This window comes from Motacilla alba, chromosome 14 (genome assembly GCF_015832195.1).
Source record: "Motacilla alba alba isolate MOTALB_02 chromosome 14, Motacilla_alba_V1.0_pri, whole genome shotgun sequence".
NCBI classification, from domain to species: Eukaryota; Metazoa; Chordata; class Aves; order Passeriformes; family Motacillidae; genus Motacilla; species Motacilla alba.
The window spans coordinates 13,117,255-13,134,431 of NC_052029.1; the positions used below are offsets into that span (position 1 = coordinate 13,117,255).

The following is a 17,177-nucleotide window of genomic DNA, read 5'->3' on the forward strand; positions in this document are numbered from 1 at the left end:
TTGTTTGCTACTTGGAGATGGGGGCCAGATAAGATCAGGGTAAGGCTACGTGGCCCAAACCAAAACAGCAGCAGTTCTGAGCCCTCGGTCTCAGCAGTGCTCTGTAGCTGCTCTCCACAGACACTGTCAACTTGGGCTTTGCAGGCACTGGGAAAGGACAAGCTGAGTTTTTCCTGGCACATCTTGCTTGCAAATGTAATTTTCCCTCTTGTTCCTCCTTAAAGCTGCTCTTCCCAGGACTCGCATTTGTGTATTTTTCTCATGCTGCTCAGGTGAGTTTGATAAGTGCCTTTATTCCTTTTTTTCATGGCATGCATCTCAAGCAGTACTTTCATACCCAGCCCACTCCCTGTGCTGTCGCTCCAGGCTTGTTGCTTCTCGCATTCAAGCCCTGGAGGAAGATGTGGAGTGAGCCCTTGCCAGATGGGAGAGGAGGCAGCTCCTGCTTCTGAATCCTTCCTCCTGCAAAGCAGCGACGAGAGCTTTGATCGGGGTGGACAAGAGGAGCAAAAGCCTTTCTGCTCTTGCTGGCAGTGTTGGAGCACGCAGGATGAGACGAGGGTGAGGCTCTCCCTGTTCTCCTTCGTGGCTGTTTCATGGCGAGGCCTCGGCTGAGGAGCTGCAGGCGCTGCCTCCCCTGATCCAGCTCTGGAGGGCAATGCTGCCCTGTCGCTGCTGCTTTGTGCCTCCCTTTGCTCCAGGCAAAATCGGCTTTGCTGGCTCAGATGAGTGTCTCTAAACTGTTCCCTCGGCTGCTGGTGATGTTTCCCTGTCTCCTGCCTGGAGCAAACTGAAGATCTGAGGTGGATTCAGGCAGTGGCAGTGACTTCCATCTGCTGTGGTGTTGCCAACAACTCTCTGTCCCCTGTGTCCCAGGTGGATAGAGTCATCCAGCCCCACTGATGCTTTGGGGGGTACAACAGCCCCTCTGCTTCTGTCCTAGGGGAGCAAAGCAGAATATTCTGCAGCAAGCATGAGGAAAATTGTGAACAGTGGGTCACACCCAGCCCTGAAACAGGCAGCTGTGGTTGCCTTCAGGACAGCAGTTTCACTTCTGTCTGCTGGTACTGAGCTTGGCCCACTGAGCATGAGTTTCCAGGGAAGGGAAAGGGCAAGCCCATGTCCAATTATTTATCTTATTACAAGGGTAAACACAGACCTGTGCTCCTGTTCCTCCTTGTTTTCTCTTGGTGTTGAGTTGGCTTTTGGCTTTAGCTGTGATGATCTGCCCAGTGGTCAGGCCCTGACACCCTTCACTGTGCAGGGCCTGAGTCCAAGACGAAACAGCTGAGCAGAAACACAATCCTGGTGTGAACAGCCCCACTTGGGCTGTGGCTGAGCTGAACACACTGCTGGGAGCAGAGGAAGGAGTGAGACACCAGCAGAGCAGCTCACACTGCCCCTGGCCTGGCTGGTGTGCCAGCATCCCTTGTTTTTAGAGTCAGTGAGCAGAAAGGAGGAGCTGGAGCCAGAGGTGAGCACCAGCACCACTGATCCTGCCCAGGCTTGGGAGCAGCTTGTCCCTCTCTGCAGCACCCACACTCTGCTGGTCCATGAGCATTCACCTCTCCCGTGCCACATCCAACCCACACCAGTCTCAGCCAGGCCCTTGGCAGAGGCTTTTTTGGCTAATTAATGAACTATGAGCTAATTGAGGGCATTGTGCCCAGCTTGCTGGAGCTGAGGAGAGCTGATGCTGGCTCCTCCAGCACTGGATTATGTTTTGGGTTGGGGATTTTAGCAGAGAGTTCTACTAAGTTAGAGGTTAAAATAAAGGATTTGGAGATTGTTGTATCTGGGTAAGTCCATAAAGTAAGCTAGAGGGTTTGGCAGTATTTTGATATCGTGGATGCTGTTTTGCAGGGGCGAGGGAGAGACCTGTTTCTCCACAAGTGTAGTCTGGAGCTGAGGAGCACCGAGACATGCAGGGGCGTGGATGCTCTTTGTCCATGTGATCAGATCCACCTTGGCCACACGGTGGGTACAGGGTCACTTTCGGGTGCCAGCCTGGTATATAACTCCTCAGCATCTCCCTTGTCACTGCTGTCCCCTCCTCCCTGCTTGGGGGAGGCTGGTGACACCATCAGCCACTGCTCCTCAGCAGCTCCAGATCAGGGCTGATAATTTATTTTATCTGTGCAGGGCAGGCAGAGGGATGGGCCAGAAGCCTGTGGCTGGTGAAGGGAAGGCTTCTAGGGGCCAGCAGTGAGGGGATGTGCTCTGCTCTTGTGCAGCTGCTGGGTGTATGTGCAGGGGTCTGGGGCCACAGAATGTCCCTGTCCCTTCCTTGGGACCATCCCAGCCTTCTGTCACCAGAGCATCCATGTTCTTTCTTCCCTTCTCTGGTACCATCCCAATTTTCTTCTCCTGGAACATCCATGTTCTTTCCTTCCTCTCCTGGGAGTATCCCTGCTCCTCCCCTGGGAGCATCCCAGCCTGCATGTTCCCAAGCAGCATCCCAGTCGTATTACTCCCATAACCTCCCTACTCTTTTGCTGGCAGCATCCCAGCCTTTTCCCCTCGGTGCATCCACTCTCCTTCCCTTGTTTACTCCCAAAACATCCCTCCTCCACTTCTTCAGCAGCTCTGCAGCACCTTCTGGGTGTGCTGAGGGCACCTGCCTTGCACTTGTGCTCCTTGACCCAGAGCAAAATGTGAGAGGGGGGAAAAATTACTGATCTGTGTTTGCCTTCACCTGAGCCAAAACTGCTGGGGGGAGGCAGAGGGTGCTCGGCTGCTGTGTGTGCCACGGGCCCCTGCCTGGAGCTTGATCCATGCTGGGATGAGAGGACTGTGCTGGGGCCAGAGCTGAGTGGGTCTGGCTTTGTGCCGCTGCTCTGCTGTGTTTTCCTGAGCAAATAATGCTGCAGCTTTTGGAATTGGGCCCAAAAATTGAGTTCTGGCAGGGGAGGGCAACGCTCTGGGCTTCACCTGGCCCCACAGCCTCTGCTGTTGGCTGAAGCCTGGAGCAGGGCTGGTCTGAAGGGAATTACAGACCCTCTGCGTCCCCTCTCTGCACTGTGGGGCACAGGGCTCTCTGCTCCAGGTGTCTCCTGAGGACCCCCCTGCTCTCTGTGGGCACCAAGCACAGGGAAATCGTGCCGAGCATCTCTCCTTACCCGAAAACAATTTTGGAAATGAAAGCCTGGAGACAGAGCCAGGGACGTTATCTCACCCCTTTTTACCGTTTCAGATAGCAAACCGCCTTTCATCTCTCCCCGGGTGAAAGGCAATTTGCATTTCAAGAGGTCAGGACGGAGCTTTTTCTCTTTACCATCCGAATTTCGTTATTCAAAGTCTATTTGGAAACAAAACAACGCATGCACGGGAAGATGGCCTCTGCAGGCTCAAATTAACTGCTCCTGTCATCCCTGATTTCCCTGGCTGCTGCTGGAGGATGCTGGATTGAGGAGGAGGCACTGCTGGAGATGAGAGTGGAGCAAACCTGTGAGCTCCTCGGTGTGGCTGGAGCTGCTCCAGGGCTCGGGGGTCTCCCCTGGGAATTGGAGGGGCTTTTCGCCCCCTTGCCCTGCACAAGCTTGGCTTAGACAGGTCAGGTCCCTGATAGCTCCAGACCCACTCCCTGCAAACCCTGCTCCCTTCCAGCTCCCACACTCGCCGGGGCTGGGACCCCAGCCTGGCTCCAACAACCCAATCCTGCCTCATAAAAATCCTCTGGCAGCCTGGGGCTTGCTGGGCACTGGTGCTTTGTTTTCTCAGCTGCTGCCTCTGCCCTCACTGCTGCCACTTATTGATATCAGAGTTTGCATTAGCAGGTGCAGCTCTGGGATATTCAATTACCTATAAAGAGCTGTAGCAACGCAAGACATTGCTGGAGGCATCAAGGCCCTTAGTTTCAGGTTTTTTCCCTTGGTTTCAGGTTCTTTGTTTTGGTTTTTTACCTTGCATTTAAAGGAGATGTGGGGATGGGTAAAGTGGCATTGACTGCATAAAAGCATAAGTAAAAAGTGAAGTAAAGAGAAGGAGAAATAAATAAATAATCCTGTTTATTAAATGAAACAGCTGGGTAGGGAAAAAAAATGATCTCCGGGAAGAAAGCAGCTCCCTGGGCTATTTTTAGCTCTTTTGTTTCTCCCCCCCTTTCCACCCCCACCCTCCTTGCACAGTCTGAGGGTTTGGTGCATGTCAATCCTGCTGTTCTCCCTCACCTCCTGAGTGCCAGGTGATGTGCTCTTTTCTTATTTTCTCTTTTTTTTTCCTCTCCTTTTTGTGCATCTTATTTATAGCAGGGAGCTGGGGGAAGGGCAGCAGCATCAGGAGGGGCCGTGCAGGCATTGCCCTCGGTCCTGGCCTGGGAAAGGAGGGGGCAGCAGGGGCTGAGCCTCCCCTGCAGCATCCAGGGGACATGGTCCTCCCTCTGCTCCTCAGCAGCTCCAGAAGCTGCTGCAACCCCCCCAAATTCCCTTTGCCTGGATCTGGGGGGCTCCAGCAGCTCCAGGGCAGGGGCCACCTTTGGTGTCTCCTCTCAGCTCTTGCACCAGTGGGGCTGGAGGAGCCCTGGATTTCCATTTTCCTGGATTTCCATCAAGCCTTTCTCTCTCTAGGCACCATCCTTCCTAAACCCATCCCAGGAAAGCTCTCCACCACCCCCAAGCACTCAGCCCTGCAACCTTCCCCTTTCCCAGCCATCCCTCCCAACTCCCACCACATCTCCTGGATGCTGCTGCTGCTGCCCCAAGGCCCCTCTCCCCTCATCTCTGCCACCAGCTCCCCCCTCCCCGAGCATCCTCGTGGGCTCCCATCTTTGTGGAAGAAATACATAATTCTTTTATTATTCAATTAGGAGTTTAACACACAATCAGGTGATCGCTTTAAGAGGATTTCCTATAAGGCAGGATTTGAATAACGGGGCTATGAGTAATATATTCCCCTAACTGGTTTATTCCTTTATCAGATTTTTTTTTCCCCCTAAGCACTTTAATGCATTTACTTTCCCATTGTCGACACTTTTCTCCGAGCTCTTCCTCCCTCCCCGAGCTTATGCAAATCCCTGTAAGGCGTTTAATGCTCCGTGTGTGTCAATAGTGCCCAAATCTTCGCGGCAGCATTAGGCTTCATGCATGCCCCGGCTGATTAAGAGGGGTGGTGGGGCCAGCCTGGCTGCCCAAACCCCCTTCCACCCCCACCGTGGGGCCAGCCCAGGGGCCTCTGCGCTGGGAGCTGCATTTTTCCAGAGAAAAGGCTGGAGCTGAAAGTGGCTTTTCTTTAGCAGGGTGAATGGGGAGCGCCAGGCTGGCCTGTCCGCCGCTGTTTGCCGCCCTGTCGCTCACGTCTGGGGCTCTGTGGAGGTGTTCGCTGCGAGAGGGGGATGGCTGTGGGTGGGATGTGAGTGGAGGAGGAAGAGGAAGGAGGTAAAATAGCCCCTGAGCCGGTGTTGGTTCGTGCACACACAGTCGAGCCTGTGTGGCAGAGGGTGCTGGGAATGGCTTGGGCATCACTGGCAGGGATAAACAGGGGTTTGCCCACTTTTTGTGCCACCAAGGGCTGAGGTCATGTCACCCTCACCACGCTGCCCAGCCTCCCTAGTGCTGTGGGTTTGCCTCCCCTGAGGCAGCCCCTGGGATTTGTTCTGGGGGGTTAAACAGCCTTTACAGACACGGGGTGTGATGTACCCGGGTACTGGGGGAGAGGCCTGGAGCCTGGCTCAGGGGGATGTGTTTGCCTGCTCACCTTGGTGGAATGTTCACTCTGAGACCTACAGACAGTGCTGGGACACTGGGGAAAGGGGAGCCTGGGGAGGAGAGCAGCAGCGATGAACAGAATAGCAAAAAGCCTGTAATTCCTGGTTTTCCCACTGCCTGAGGGTTTCGTGGCTGCTGGTGAAGCCCTTCGTGAGCACAGCACGGGGGAAACACCCCCTGCAAGGGTAACTGTCACCATTTTCTCCTTCCAGAGAAAAATCAACCTGTGTCTGTAAATAGCCCGGTGAGTGGGAGCGGGCTGGACCGGCCCTTCCCGGCGTTGTTTCCTCTCCGCCCACCACTGATTGTCTCTTTTTTTATCCCGTCCTGCCACTCTGCCTGTGCGTGCAGCAATTATGCAAAGTTGCAATCAAGGAGCTGAATTAGGAGCTCATCTTGGATTAATTAGTGATGGATGCAAATCTGTTCCAACAAAGAGGAGCGAGGGGAGTGCAAAGGCCATGGGTATCCTCCCAGGGTTTCTCCAGCTCTCCCAGGCTCGTTTGAGGGCAGGAGGGATGCAGAGTAATGCCTTGCAGGAGAACTGGGGCATCCGCGTGAAGGAATTTGGTTCTTGGCCTTGGGACAAGGCTTGGGTGCCCCAAAGCTGATGCTCGGCTCAGCCCCTGCATCTCCCTGGAGGTTTTAAACCCAGAGCTTTGGGCTTAGAGCATCTCCTCCCACCCCAGCCTTGCTGCAAATCTTGGGGGAAAACCAGTTAATCCCTGCGGCCTCCAGCGCTGAGCTCCTGCCAGCGCTGGGGATTTCTGTTCGCCTGCAATCGGATTGTGACAAACCCCTCCACTTGCATTGAACAAATTCCCTGGCTACTCCCCGCTCCTTGCAGGCCCCAGTAATCCCCTGAGTGTGACTCTGGCCAAGAGGCAACATCCCTGATTAATCCCCGGCGTCTCCGTGCAAAGCCGCTGCTGCCAAGGATGCTCCTGGTGCTGGCACGACACGCTCGGCCAGCGCTGGGAGCAGACCCCGGGGAAGGATGCAATGCTATTTAAAGGAGCTTTTCCAAGAGGGGATTGCAGGCTTGAGAACAGCCTCTTCTTCTCCTGAAGTGGAAAAGATGGATGTGCAGCGCTCCCGGGAGCCCTGAGCCAGGGGGTGTGGGAAGGGGGGGTGCAGATGTTTCATTCCTTTGCCTGCTCCCCCTCAGTGTCACCCACCCCAGCTGGGGCAGAGGGGACACCCACTGGGCACAGAATAACTAGGGCAGGGTGAGCATGGCTTGGTTAAGGGGCTCCTTAAACAAGGGATGGCTCGTGGCTGTGCCCACAGGGATGGGGACAGTAAGGACAGCCCTTTCCCATGGTCCCCAAGAGCTTAAAGCCTTGGCTTGAGGTTTTTGGTGTGCAGACAGCTGAAAGGTCTCTCCTTCCTCTCCCCTCTGCAACAGCAGTGATTAATAAAACCTGACTCGGCTGGAAGGACAAGGAAAAAAACAACAATACAGGACATTTCTGGAGGTTGTCCTAATCCAGCATCTGGGAGCCAAATGAATCAGCAGCTTCTTATTCTGCCGGCAGGATTAGTCAATGTTCATCCAGGCTCCTGGGGAGTGAGGTGAGGCTCTGCATAGCAAGGAGCGAGGTGGCCACAGGGTGTTGGCTGGTTCATGGAGCCAAGCAAATCCCTCCTTGTAATCCTGCAAACACTGCTGGGATGCACCCACTGGTGCTGGGAGCCATGGGACAGCAGGGAGAGGCAGGAGAAGGGGAGAAGGAAAAAATACCTCTAAAAATGTGCAGTGTGGGTGAAGGATGAGGCTGTTGGGTGTGGGTGTGGGGGAAAGACTCAAGGCTGGGGCTGTGTGCAAGGGATGCCCCTCATGCCACAGGGACCAGGACGTCTGGGACCACAGGAGCACCATGCTTGGGTGGTTTTCCTGGCTGTTAAAGTGGGTCAAGCAGAAACCCAAGGAGCATCTGAGCTCGCCAACCTTGAGCCAACTACGTGGAAGCTGAATTATTCAGGGCCAGCTTAAAAAATTGAAGAGCCCAGCAAAACTCCAGGAGAGCGCAGCCCACGGGACCCCCATACCCTTGTCAGGCAGAGGCAGTTCAGCCTGCCCATGCTCAGGGGGACCTTGGGCATTTTGGGAGGGGGACACAGTGTTGTTGGTGCCTAACATTGCCCTTGGGGATGGGCAAAGCAGAGGGAAAGCACCCAGAGGAGCTCACCCTGGTGGATTAATCTCCCCGTGTTCCCTGCAGAGCTCCAAGCTGTAGCAGTTTCCTTGGGTATCCCAGCATGGCTCTGTCACACCTATAGCAGGAGCAGTTTGAAGGGAACCCCCTCGTCCCCTGAAATGAGGATCTCTTGGTCGTGTGGTTTTGGAGAGGAGGCTAAAACTTGCTCTTTGCCACCAGGTGTTTGGCTGCAGCATCTCCCCGCGGCTTGGAGAACACCACATCCTCTTGGGAGCTGAGGTGCTCCCCTCAGCTTGGTCACCTCTAAAGCACCACCCCTGCCTCTGTTCCTGGGGCCTTGGAATGGGGAGAACCAGCTCCTGGGGGGAATCCCTGTGGTGAGTAATGCTGCCTGGCGAGCGCCGGGAAAAGGCGGGTGCCCATATGCTGCAGCTCAGCCTGCTCTTTTCCTGGAGCACTCTCACTGTCTGGGTGCCAACCAGCAGCAGACACGGCCAGGGAACCCCCACCACACTCACCCCACGGTGGGTTTTCACATTTCTAAGGTTCCTAGAAGAGGGTGATGGAGTCTGATGTAGAGCAAGGGGATGGTACCCCAAGGGGAGTGAGGCGCTTTGAGATTTTACGGCGACACTATGAAATTAGAGCTGAACAAATGTGCCAAAGCAAACAGCCCAAAAATTCCCCGTTTGCACCAGAGGGCCGAGCTGTGCAGGTGCTCAGCTCAGAGGGGAGCAAGGAAGGCTGAGCCCCAGCTCCAGGCCGTGCTTGGCACAGCAGTCAGGTGCACTTCAGCCAAACTCCGGCTATTTCAGCCAAGGAGAAAAGATGGAAATTTCCACCTGGCCTGTTTTCTTCCCTGCGATGGATTTGCAGGAGACCCTTTCCCCAGCCCCGCTCCCGGCAGAGGGCTGGGGCGGTGCAGGCGGCTGTGTCTCTCATTTCCTCTGGCGGCCGCAGCAGCAGCAGCAGCAGCAGAGCATCCCCGGCCCCACACGCTGATTTACACAACGCAGCCTTTAGTGACTGCGAGGAGATTGTCATTCACAGCCCGGCGCGCTGCAGCCACGGCCTGGAGCAGGGCTGGTTCCTCCTCTCCTTCCCGCTGCCTCCATCCTCACACACCCCGGGGGACAGCCCAAGGATGGTCCCCAGGGCTCTCACCCAGCTCGCTGGGAGGGGGCACCTGCTGAATCCCCTCTCTGTGCCTTGCTGCTCCTGGAGAAAAGCATCAGAGCTCCGTGATGGAGCCTGCAGCTTTGGCCAGCTCACCCAGCCCAGGAGGGGTGGGGACACCCCCGAGATACCTGCCTGGGTCACCCCACCTCGGGGACACGTGTTTTCTCCCTGGACAGACATCCACACTGCCCCATCTTGCTGGGTCCCTTCCTCCTCTGCTCCCATTCCCTGGTTTTGGAACGGAGCAGAGACCCTCTTGGCTGTTTCCTCAAAAAGCTGGGGGATTGCTGTGTTCTGTTAACCAGAGTTGCCATCCATCCATCCATCCATCCATCCATCCATCCATCCATCCATCCATCCATCCATCCCCCTGTCTGCCCATCCATCCACCCTGCTTCCATCAGCCCCTCTTAGACAAAACGCAGGGCAGGAATGGCCCTCTCCCTGAGAAGCTCATGGCCTGAATGAAACTACCGCGGCTTTCTTCCTAATTAATCTCTCTTCACAATTAGTTCCGGACCTCCGAAATCCCTGCAAGGCACCTCCAGCCGGTGCCTATAGGCGGTTCCTATAGGTGGTGCCTATGGCCGGGGTGCGGGCGAGCATCGGGAAAGCCTCTCCCGCGGCCCCGGGGCGGGTGGGGGGGCTCGGGGGAGGAGCGGGGGGCGGGCGGGAGGCAGAGCCGGGGGGAGGCAGAGCCGGGGCCGCCCCCGCTCCGCGCCGCCGCCGCCGCACTCGGTGCCGGCCCCCTCCCGGCGGAGGCTCCGGTATGGCGGGGCCGGGGCCCGGCGGCCGCCGGGGCTGAGCGGGGCGGGCCAGCGCCGGTGCCGCAGAGCCGCCGCGGCGGAGAGAGGTAAGAACCGCCGCGACCTGTTGTGCTCGGCCGGGACCGCCGGGGAGCGGGGGGAAAGGAGGGGGAAAGGCGCCGCTCCGAGCCCCTGCCCGCCCTGGCCCCGCTGAGCATCTTCCCGGCTCCCCCGAGCATCCTCCGGGCGCGGCCAGGAGCTTCTCCTCCAGACCGGGGACGTGGGTTACTGGATTCCCCCCGTTTACGGCAACTTCGCCGCTGGCAAGATGTCGGGGGACCCTTTTGCCGGAGCAAAAAGCGCTTTTGTGCCCTAACAGGAGGGCTGCGGTGCCCGGGGGTCACGCAGAGCCGGGGGGCAGCGGGGCAAGGGCTCCTCTCGGGGGAGACCTCCCAGCCCTGCCCGCGATGGAGAAACGCTCCCACCCCCACAGTGGGGCCACAGGGGCGGCAGGGTGTAAATCCGTAGGGGCAGACGGATGTAAATCCAGCGGGAGGAGAAAATCCAATTTACGGCAGCGCAGGGATGCTCGGGGGAGCGAGGCGGAGAGTGCCGGGGGCTGGTCCAGCGCCGCGGTTGTGCAGCGCATCCCGCATTCCGCTCTGCTCCCGGCCCCGGGAAGTTTGGGCCACACACAGTACGAACGAGGCTTTTCCAGCTGGTATGTCCTCCAGCTGGGATTCCTGCTATGGAAAAACCCCGCAACAGGCTTTCCTGCATCCCGGGAGGTGCTTCCCACTGGGTTTCGTTGCCTGGGGTGGCAGCAGGCACAGGAGGGTGCGGGTGAAGGGGATTGCAGACGGCTTCCCTGGGACCAGCAGGATGGAGCGGTGTCCCCAAGACAGCGTGCCCTGCTGGGCTGCTCTGCTCTGGGATGGGGGGTGTTGGGGTGAACCCCAGCATGGTGAGGGAGGGGGACCCCATCCCAGCCCCCAGCAGTGCTCTGACCCCAGCACGGCCTCGGGGCCGGGGCAGTGCTGCCCTGTGCCCCTGCCCCTGCAGCAGAGAAGCATTTTAGGCTCCAGGAACTCACTCACAGGGTCTGTGGGCACCACGTTTGTCCCCCACCTCAGGGCCCTCCAGCATCCAGCACATCCTGGCAGCTGGAAAAGCTCTCTGCTCCTGCTAACGCCATGTCTGGCAGGGAGACCTAAGAAATCACTGTCATTGATTTTTCCTCCCTTGCCTGACTCAACCTACTGCTTTGGAGGAGATTTTTTCACCACCACCATCACCACCCCTGGATGCCAGGGAGATCTGCAGGAGGTGGGCTGGGGACAGGCAAGGAATTCAGAGCAGCCCCCCGGGGTTGAGCCTCAGGGATGAACCCTGTTGTGGATGGCTCTGGTGGGGTCCCTGGAGGATGTTGAGTATTTGGAGAGCTCGTTTTGGGATGCATTTGGTGTGGCCCCTCAGGTGTGATGCTGGGGTCTCTCTGGCAGGTCCGTGCTGGCTCTGATCCCCCAGAGAAGCAGTTCTGAAGAAAGCAGGGTCAAATCCCATCCCCTCTCTGAAAGCTGCAGGAATGTGTCTGCCCAGGCCGGGGGCTCTGCCCCAGCCCCAGGCACCAGGCATGCTGAAAAGGGCAAAAGGCAGAGCAAATGTGCTGCCTGCAGGGAGCCAGGGCTTCCCGAGGCAGCCGGGATCCTCCCCACAGCCGCCTTCCCTGGGTGGATTTCATCCATTAATTTCTCTAATTGCTTTTGGAAATCACAGTGGCGTTTGTAGCATCCCAGGGAGGTGCTGAGCCAGGCTGTGCCTCGGGGGTGGCTCGTGTGGGTCCCCCACGAGCACTGCTCACCACCCAAAAGCCAAACTTCTGCTCAGAAGGTCGGTGGATCCCATTTGCCTCGGGGGAATCATCTTTCCAGGTGGGAAAAAACCATCAGAACTGCGAGGTGGAGAAGGCTCTGGGCCACCCACATAGCATTGTCCCTTGCACACGCCTGGCATCACCCGGGGGGGACCTGTGCACCTCGGGGGTGTCACTGTCACTGCTCTCCCTCCCTCTCAGGGTGGCCAGGATGGGCTCGGTGGGAGCCGAGCGCTTCAAGGAGCTGAGCCCGGCGGCGACGCCCGAGGGGAACGTGGTGATGAGCTTCAGCTTCGACAGCTACCAGCTGGAGGAGGATGAGCTGCAGCGGGGCAGCCAGGCCAAGGGTGTCCTCACCTTCATGGAGCCAGGTGAGGGCAGGCACGGCCCAACCTGACCCACAGCCGGGAGCCAGGCTCCCTGCTGGTTTCCCACCCGCTGAGGAGCTTCCTGGGATGGCTTTAATGGCCACAAATAGCCTGAAATGCCACAATATTGCCCACTACCCTTTTTCATCCTTTTTTGTACCCCTGTGAGCCCCCAGCACATCCAGTGGCAGTGGGCTCTGCTGGCTGGCAAGGAGTTGAGGGTTGGTGCCCTGGTTCTCCTGCCAGGCTCATCCCCAGCCTGTGGCTTCATCTTTCTCCATGCAGGACTCAGGGATTCTCCTGGGATTCACCCCAGCCCTGCTCCACATCCTGAGGCAGCCCTGTCCACCTCCACACCCACCTTTGACCCCTCCTGCACCTTGACTTGTGCTGCACTGCCTGGCTCTCAGCTTGTTTAGCTGCAATTAAAACTCACCAGACCCCCAAAGCCCAGATGTTTTCCTGCCTCCTGGGTCTCCACTGAAATGTCTTTATTTAGGGAAGGAACTTCTCAGAGCTGGAGCTGTTTATTTGTACCTCTACAGAGAGCTGAGCTGTTTCATTGCCTCAAGGCTGAGGTCTCATGTGGGTCCCAGGGGTGCAGCAGTGCCACTGTCATGTCTTTTTCTCTTTCTTTCCTCTTCTGGGGCAGTTACTGAGGACCCTGAGCCCCAGGATCGATACCATGGGATTTATTTTGCCATGCTGCTGGCTGGGGTGGGATTTCTCCTGCCCTACAACAGCTTTATCACTGATGTGGATTACCTGCACCATAAATACCCAGGTAGGTCTGGAATGGCTCCAGCATATCCCTGACACCCCAAACCTGGAGAGAGCTCAATCCCACTTCCAAGGGAGCTGAACTCCTGTCCCCCCATCACCTGCTTCTCTTCAGGGACCTCCATTGTCTTTGACATGAGCCTCACCTACATCCTGGTGGCCTTGGTGGCCGTCATCCTCAACAACGCGCTGGTGGAGCTGCTGAGCTTGCACACCCGGATCTCCGTGGGTGAGTGGGGTCCCTGCAGCCCCAGGCAGTGCTGTCCCCGTGCTGTGCCCCTGCCACCACCTCTGTCTCCCCCCCACAGGCTACCTCTTCGCCCTGGGGCCCCTGCTCTTCGTCAGCATCTGCGACGTGTGGCTGGAGCTGTTCAGCCGCAGACAAGCCTACGCCATCAACCTGGTGGCTGTCGGGGTGGTGGCCTTTGGCTGCACAGGTATGTGGCAGAGCAGCTGGGCTGGCACATGGCAGGTAGGGGAGGGAAACAGCCCCATCCGCGAGCTGTGGTCTCCTGGGACAACCTCCTGCTCTGCTCCCTGTAACCCTCAGGTCCCTGCCCCATCCCATCCACCTCTGTCCGGACACTGTGGGACTGGCCAGGGGCACCAGCACCAAACTGTGGATTTATTGGTCACTGACACCACTGGTCTGGGCAACCATGGTGGCATGCCAAGCCCCCACACCTGGTGGCCACTTTGGGTGGGAACAGGCATAGCGGAGCATCCGTGGAGGGAAAAAAGGCCCTCCTGCTTTTGGAGCAAGGAGACTGCTGGAAGGAGCAGCTCCCAGCTGGCACAGCTCACGGGTTCCCTCTGGGGTTTCTTCCCCCTTCCTGGAGATTCGGCTGCAGCAATAATCCCTCCTTCTCCCCTCTGTGCCTCTCTCCTGAAGTGCAGCAATCCAGCTTCTACGGCTACACGGGGCTGCTGCCCAAGCGCTACACGCAGGGAGTGATGACGGGAGAGAGTAAGTACCCACAGCACTGACCATGCCCACAGCCCACCACATGGACTTGCACCTTCTCCCGGGGCCCCAGTGAGCCACACCTGGGTCCCCACTGGCTCAGCACAGCCAGCAGATCAGGGACACCCCAGGGTGCTCCCCAGCAAACCAAGGAGTTTACTGGTTTCTGAGTCCCTGCACTGCCATGCCAGGCTGGGTGGGGATGTCTGCCAGGAGCTTTATCACCCCAAAATCACTGCTGGTGACTCCTCTATACTGGGAAGCATCACATCCACCCAGTGGGGGGTGATGAGGATGCCTGAGCTGGGGTTCAGGGGGGCCCAGCACTGACAGCTCTCCCACACCACCAGGCACCGCCGGGGTCATCATCTCGCTCAGCCGCATCTTCACCAAGCTGCTGCTGTCGGACGAGAAGGAGAACACCGTCATCTTCTTCTTCATCTCCATCGGCATGGAGCTGACGTGCTTCATCCTCCACCTCCTGGTGAAGCGCACGCGCTTCGTGCGCTACTACACCGACAGCTCCCGGCAGGGCCTCCCCGAGAGCCGCGGGGCCGGCGAGCCCGGCACCGGCTACCGCGTCCACCACGACGTCACCTCCGAGGACGTCCGATTTGTAAGCCAAGGGTGGGTTTCCCTGCTGTCCCCTGGGGTTCTTTGCCGCTGCATCTCAGCACTGCTGTCCCCTCTCCCCTCATCCAGGAAAACCGGGAGCAGGGGCAGCCGAGCTCCCCCCGGGGCAGCCCCATCCCCGAAGCCGAGCTGGCGGGGAGTGGCACCTACATGCGCTTCGATGTCCCTCGGCCCAAGATCAAGAGGAGCTGGCCCAGCTTCCGAGGTGAGTGGTGGGCTCAGGGCAAAGCCATGCCCGTGGGGTGGGATAAATGATTGGTAACCCGGAGTTATGGGGGAGGATCATCCCCAAGGCTGGAGAGGGACTTTTGAAAAGGGCATGGAACAGCAGGACAAAGGGAAACGGTTTCAAACTGACAAGAGGACAGGATTAGATGGGATATTATCCAGAAATTCTTCCCTGTGAGAGTGGGGAGGCCCTGGCACATGCTGCCCTGAGGAGCTGTGGCTGCCTCATTCCTGAAAGTGTCCAAGGCCTGGTTGGACTGGGCTTGCAGCCACCTGGGATAGTGGAAGGTGTTGCTGCCCATGGCAGGAATTGGAACTGGATGGTCTTTAACAGTCCCTTCCAGCCCAAACCATTCTATGATTCTATGATCCCTTTCCTAACGATGTGCCCATAGCCGTGGGGCAAACTCATCTTTGGAAGGCACCCCTGGGGGTCAGACAAAGCTCCGAGGCTCTGCAAGGGGCTGGGCTGCAATTTTGGCTGAGCTGTGCTGCGTGTCCCTGCCAGACATGCTGCTCTACCGCTACGTGGTGTCCCGCCTCATCTGGGCCTACATGCTCTCCATCGCCATGACCTACTTCATCACACTGTGCCTCTTTCCCGGGCTGGAGTCGGAGATCCACAACTGCACGCTGGGGGAATGGCTCCCCATCCTCATCATGGCCATCTTCAACCTCTCTGACTTCGTCGGCAAGGTAGGAGAGAGGCCAGGGCCAGCACAGAGGGGGTCTGTCCTCCTTTGGTGTCCTCTTTCTAAGCCAGTTGGCTCCACCAAGGGTCATCTCCACCCACGGGGGTCTAACCAGGGTGAGGCTGGTGCTCACCAGCACGGCCAAGGTTGGGTTCCCACAGCAGTTGGTCTTTCCACCATCTCATCTCCTTGTCACCCCATTTTGGGCACAGCAGGGCCCTCCCCAGCCTCCTCATCCCCCCAGCAGAATCTCTGCCCTCACTGCAGATCCTGGCTGCCCTGCCCTACGACTGGAGAGGGACCCACCTCCTCGTCTACTCCTGCCTCCGCGTGGTCTTCATCCCCCTCTTCATCATGTGCGTCTACCCCAACGGGCAGCCCACCTTCGGCCACCCCGCCTGGCCCTGCATCTTCTCCCTCCTCATGGGCATCACCAACGGCTACTTCGGCAGCGTGCCCATGATCCTGGCCGCGGGCAAAGTGAGCCCGGAGCAGCGCGAGCTGGCAGGTAGGACCGAGCCCTGCCGGGAACCCCACATGGTGTGGCCCGGGCACCCTGACACCCCACGTCCCTTCCCACAGGGAACACCATGACCGTGTCCTACATGACGGGCTTGACGCTGGGCTCGGCCGTGGCGTATTTTGCCTACAGCCTCACCAGTACCTCCCACAGCACCTGTTTCTACACCGAAACCTCCAATGGCTCCTTTACCTCGGGCTACTGAGCCCTGGGGCGGGGGCGATGGGGACAGGACGGGACCTGCTTCCCACCATGGTCCCCAGCCCTCCACATCCCTCCTCAAGGAGGGAGCCTGGAGCCAGAAAGCCACCCTAGCATGGACAAGGACTGGTATCCTGTTGGCACAGGGCCGTGGCATTCCCAAATGGCCTGTGCTGCCCAGCCAGGCACTGTGCAGGGCCACTGCTTGGGGTGACATTCCTCCCACCCCAGGGGACAGTTCTTGTTGCTTTTGGGGGTCTCCCCATCAGCAATGTGCAGCTCTCCAGTGAAGGCTGGGGATCTTCTGTTTGCGCCAAGCCATTGACAGGAGGAAGAAAATACTGCCAAATCCCAAAGGGAATGGGACCAGCACTGGGGAGGAGGGTGATGGAGGGCTGGTGAGGAAGAAGAGGAGCAAGAGAGGAAAGAAACACTCCTTCAGTCCCCCGTGGCTCTGGGAAGGTGGGTCTCGACTTCCATTGATGGTGCTGCAGGTTTTAACCAGGAATGGCTTGAAATCACAATCCCTCCCTAAATATGCGAATCATATGGTTGGGGAAAAAAAAGGGTTTTTTTTAAAATTGTGTCTTGTTTTACCCCCCTAACTGCAACAGAGGCAGGGTCTTGCCTCCCCCCACCCCACACTGTGAATCTGCTCCATTGCAAGGGGTAGTGGGGGAGGTCCCAAGGCTACAGCACTGCCAGTGCCACCTGCAGGGCACTGCTGAGCTTCAAGATTCATTGCACAGGATGTAAGTGAAGCTGATTAAATAATTAAATGTCTTTGCAAGAATGCCTGCTCCTTAGCTGTGCCACTGGCACACACCACAAGTGTGGGTGGCACTTGACTGCCAGCGATGGGCTGGGCTGGCAAACACACACAGGGTGGTGCCTGCTGCCTGTCCTGCTGGGTTTTGGGGTACCCCTTGTGCTGGTCTCCATCTTCAGGGCCCTCTTTGTCACCTGGGGTGGTTGAACACGTCACTGGGTTACACCAAACCCCTGCCAGCCTACAAACTGCCATGGGCAGGACACGGGAGAGGGAACAGGCCAAGAGGAGCAGAAAATATCAGAAGGTGCCAACACCACGTTTTGGGACCAGCTGCACCTCGCTGTGCCAACTGGCGGG

General features: G+C 57.9%; 1 protein-coding gene across 5 annotated transcripts; it reads left to right on the forward strand.

Annotated features, from left to right (window-relative positions):
* The first annotated feature begins 129 nt into the window (after window positions 1-129).
* SLC29A4 (solute carrier family 29 member 4) lies at window positions 130-16,841 on the forward strand. 5 transcript variants are annotated; one of them, XM_038151863.1, is made up of 13 exons: window positions 130-561; window positions 1,864-1,977; window positions 8,084-8,241; window positions 11,864-12,033; window positions 12,683-12,814; window positions 12,926-13,039; window positions 13,119-13,247; window positions 13,703-13,777; window positions 14,125-14,390; window positions 14,477-14,612; window positions 15,144-15,331; window positions 15,595-15,835; window positions 15,910-16,841. In XM_038151863.1, the coding sequence occupies exons 1-13, from the start codon at window positions 307-309 to the stop codon at window positions 16,050-16,052; spliced, it is 2,121 nt and encodes a 706-aa protein (XP_038007791.1). In that variant the 5' UTR covers window positions 130-306; the 3' UTR covers window positions 16,053-16,841. The 5 variants fall into 5 exon arrangements, with proteins under 5 accessions (XP_038007791.1, XP_038007796.1, XP_038007792.1 ...); XM_038151864.1 differs by adding an exon at window positions 7,111-7,277 and having other exon boundaries at window positions 548-1,977; XM_038151865.1 differs by adding an exon at window positions 7,114-7,277 and having other exon boundaries at window positions 548-1,977.
* The last annotated feature ends 336 nt before the right edge of the window (window positions 16,842-17,177 follow it).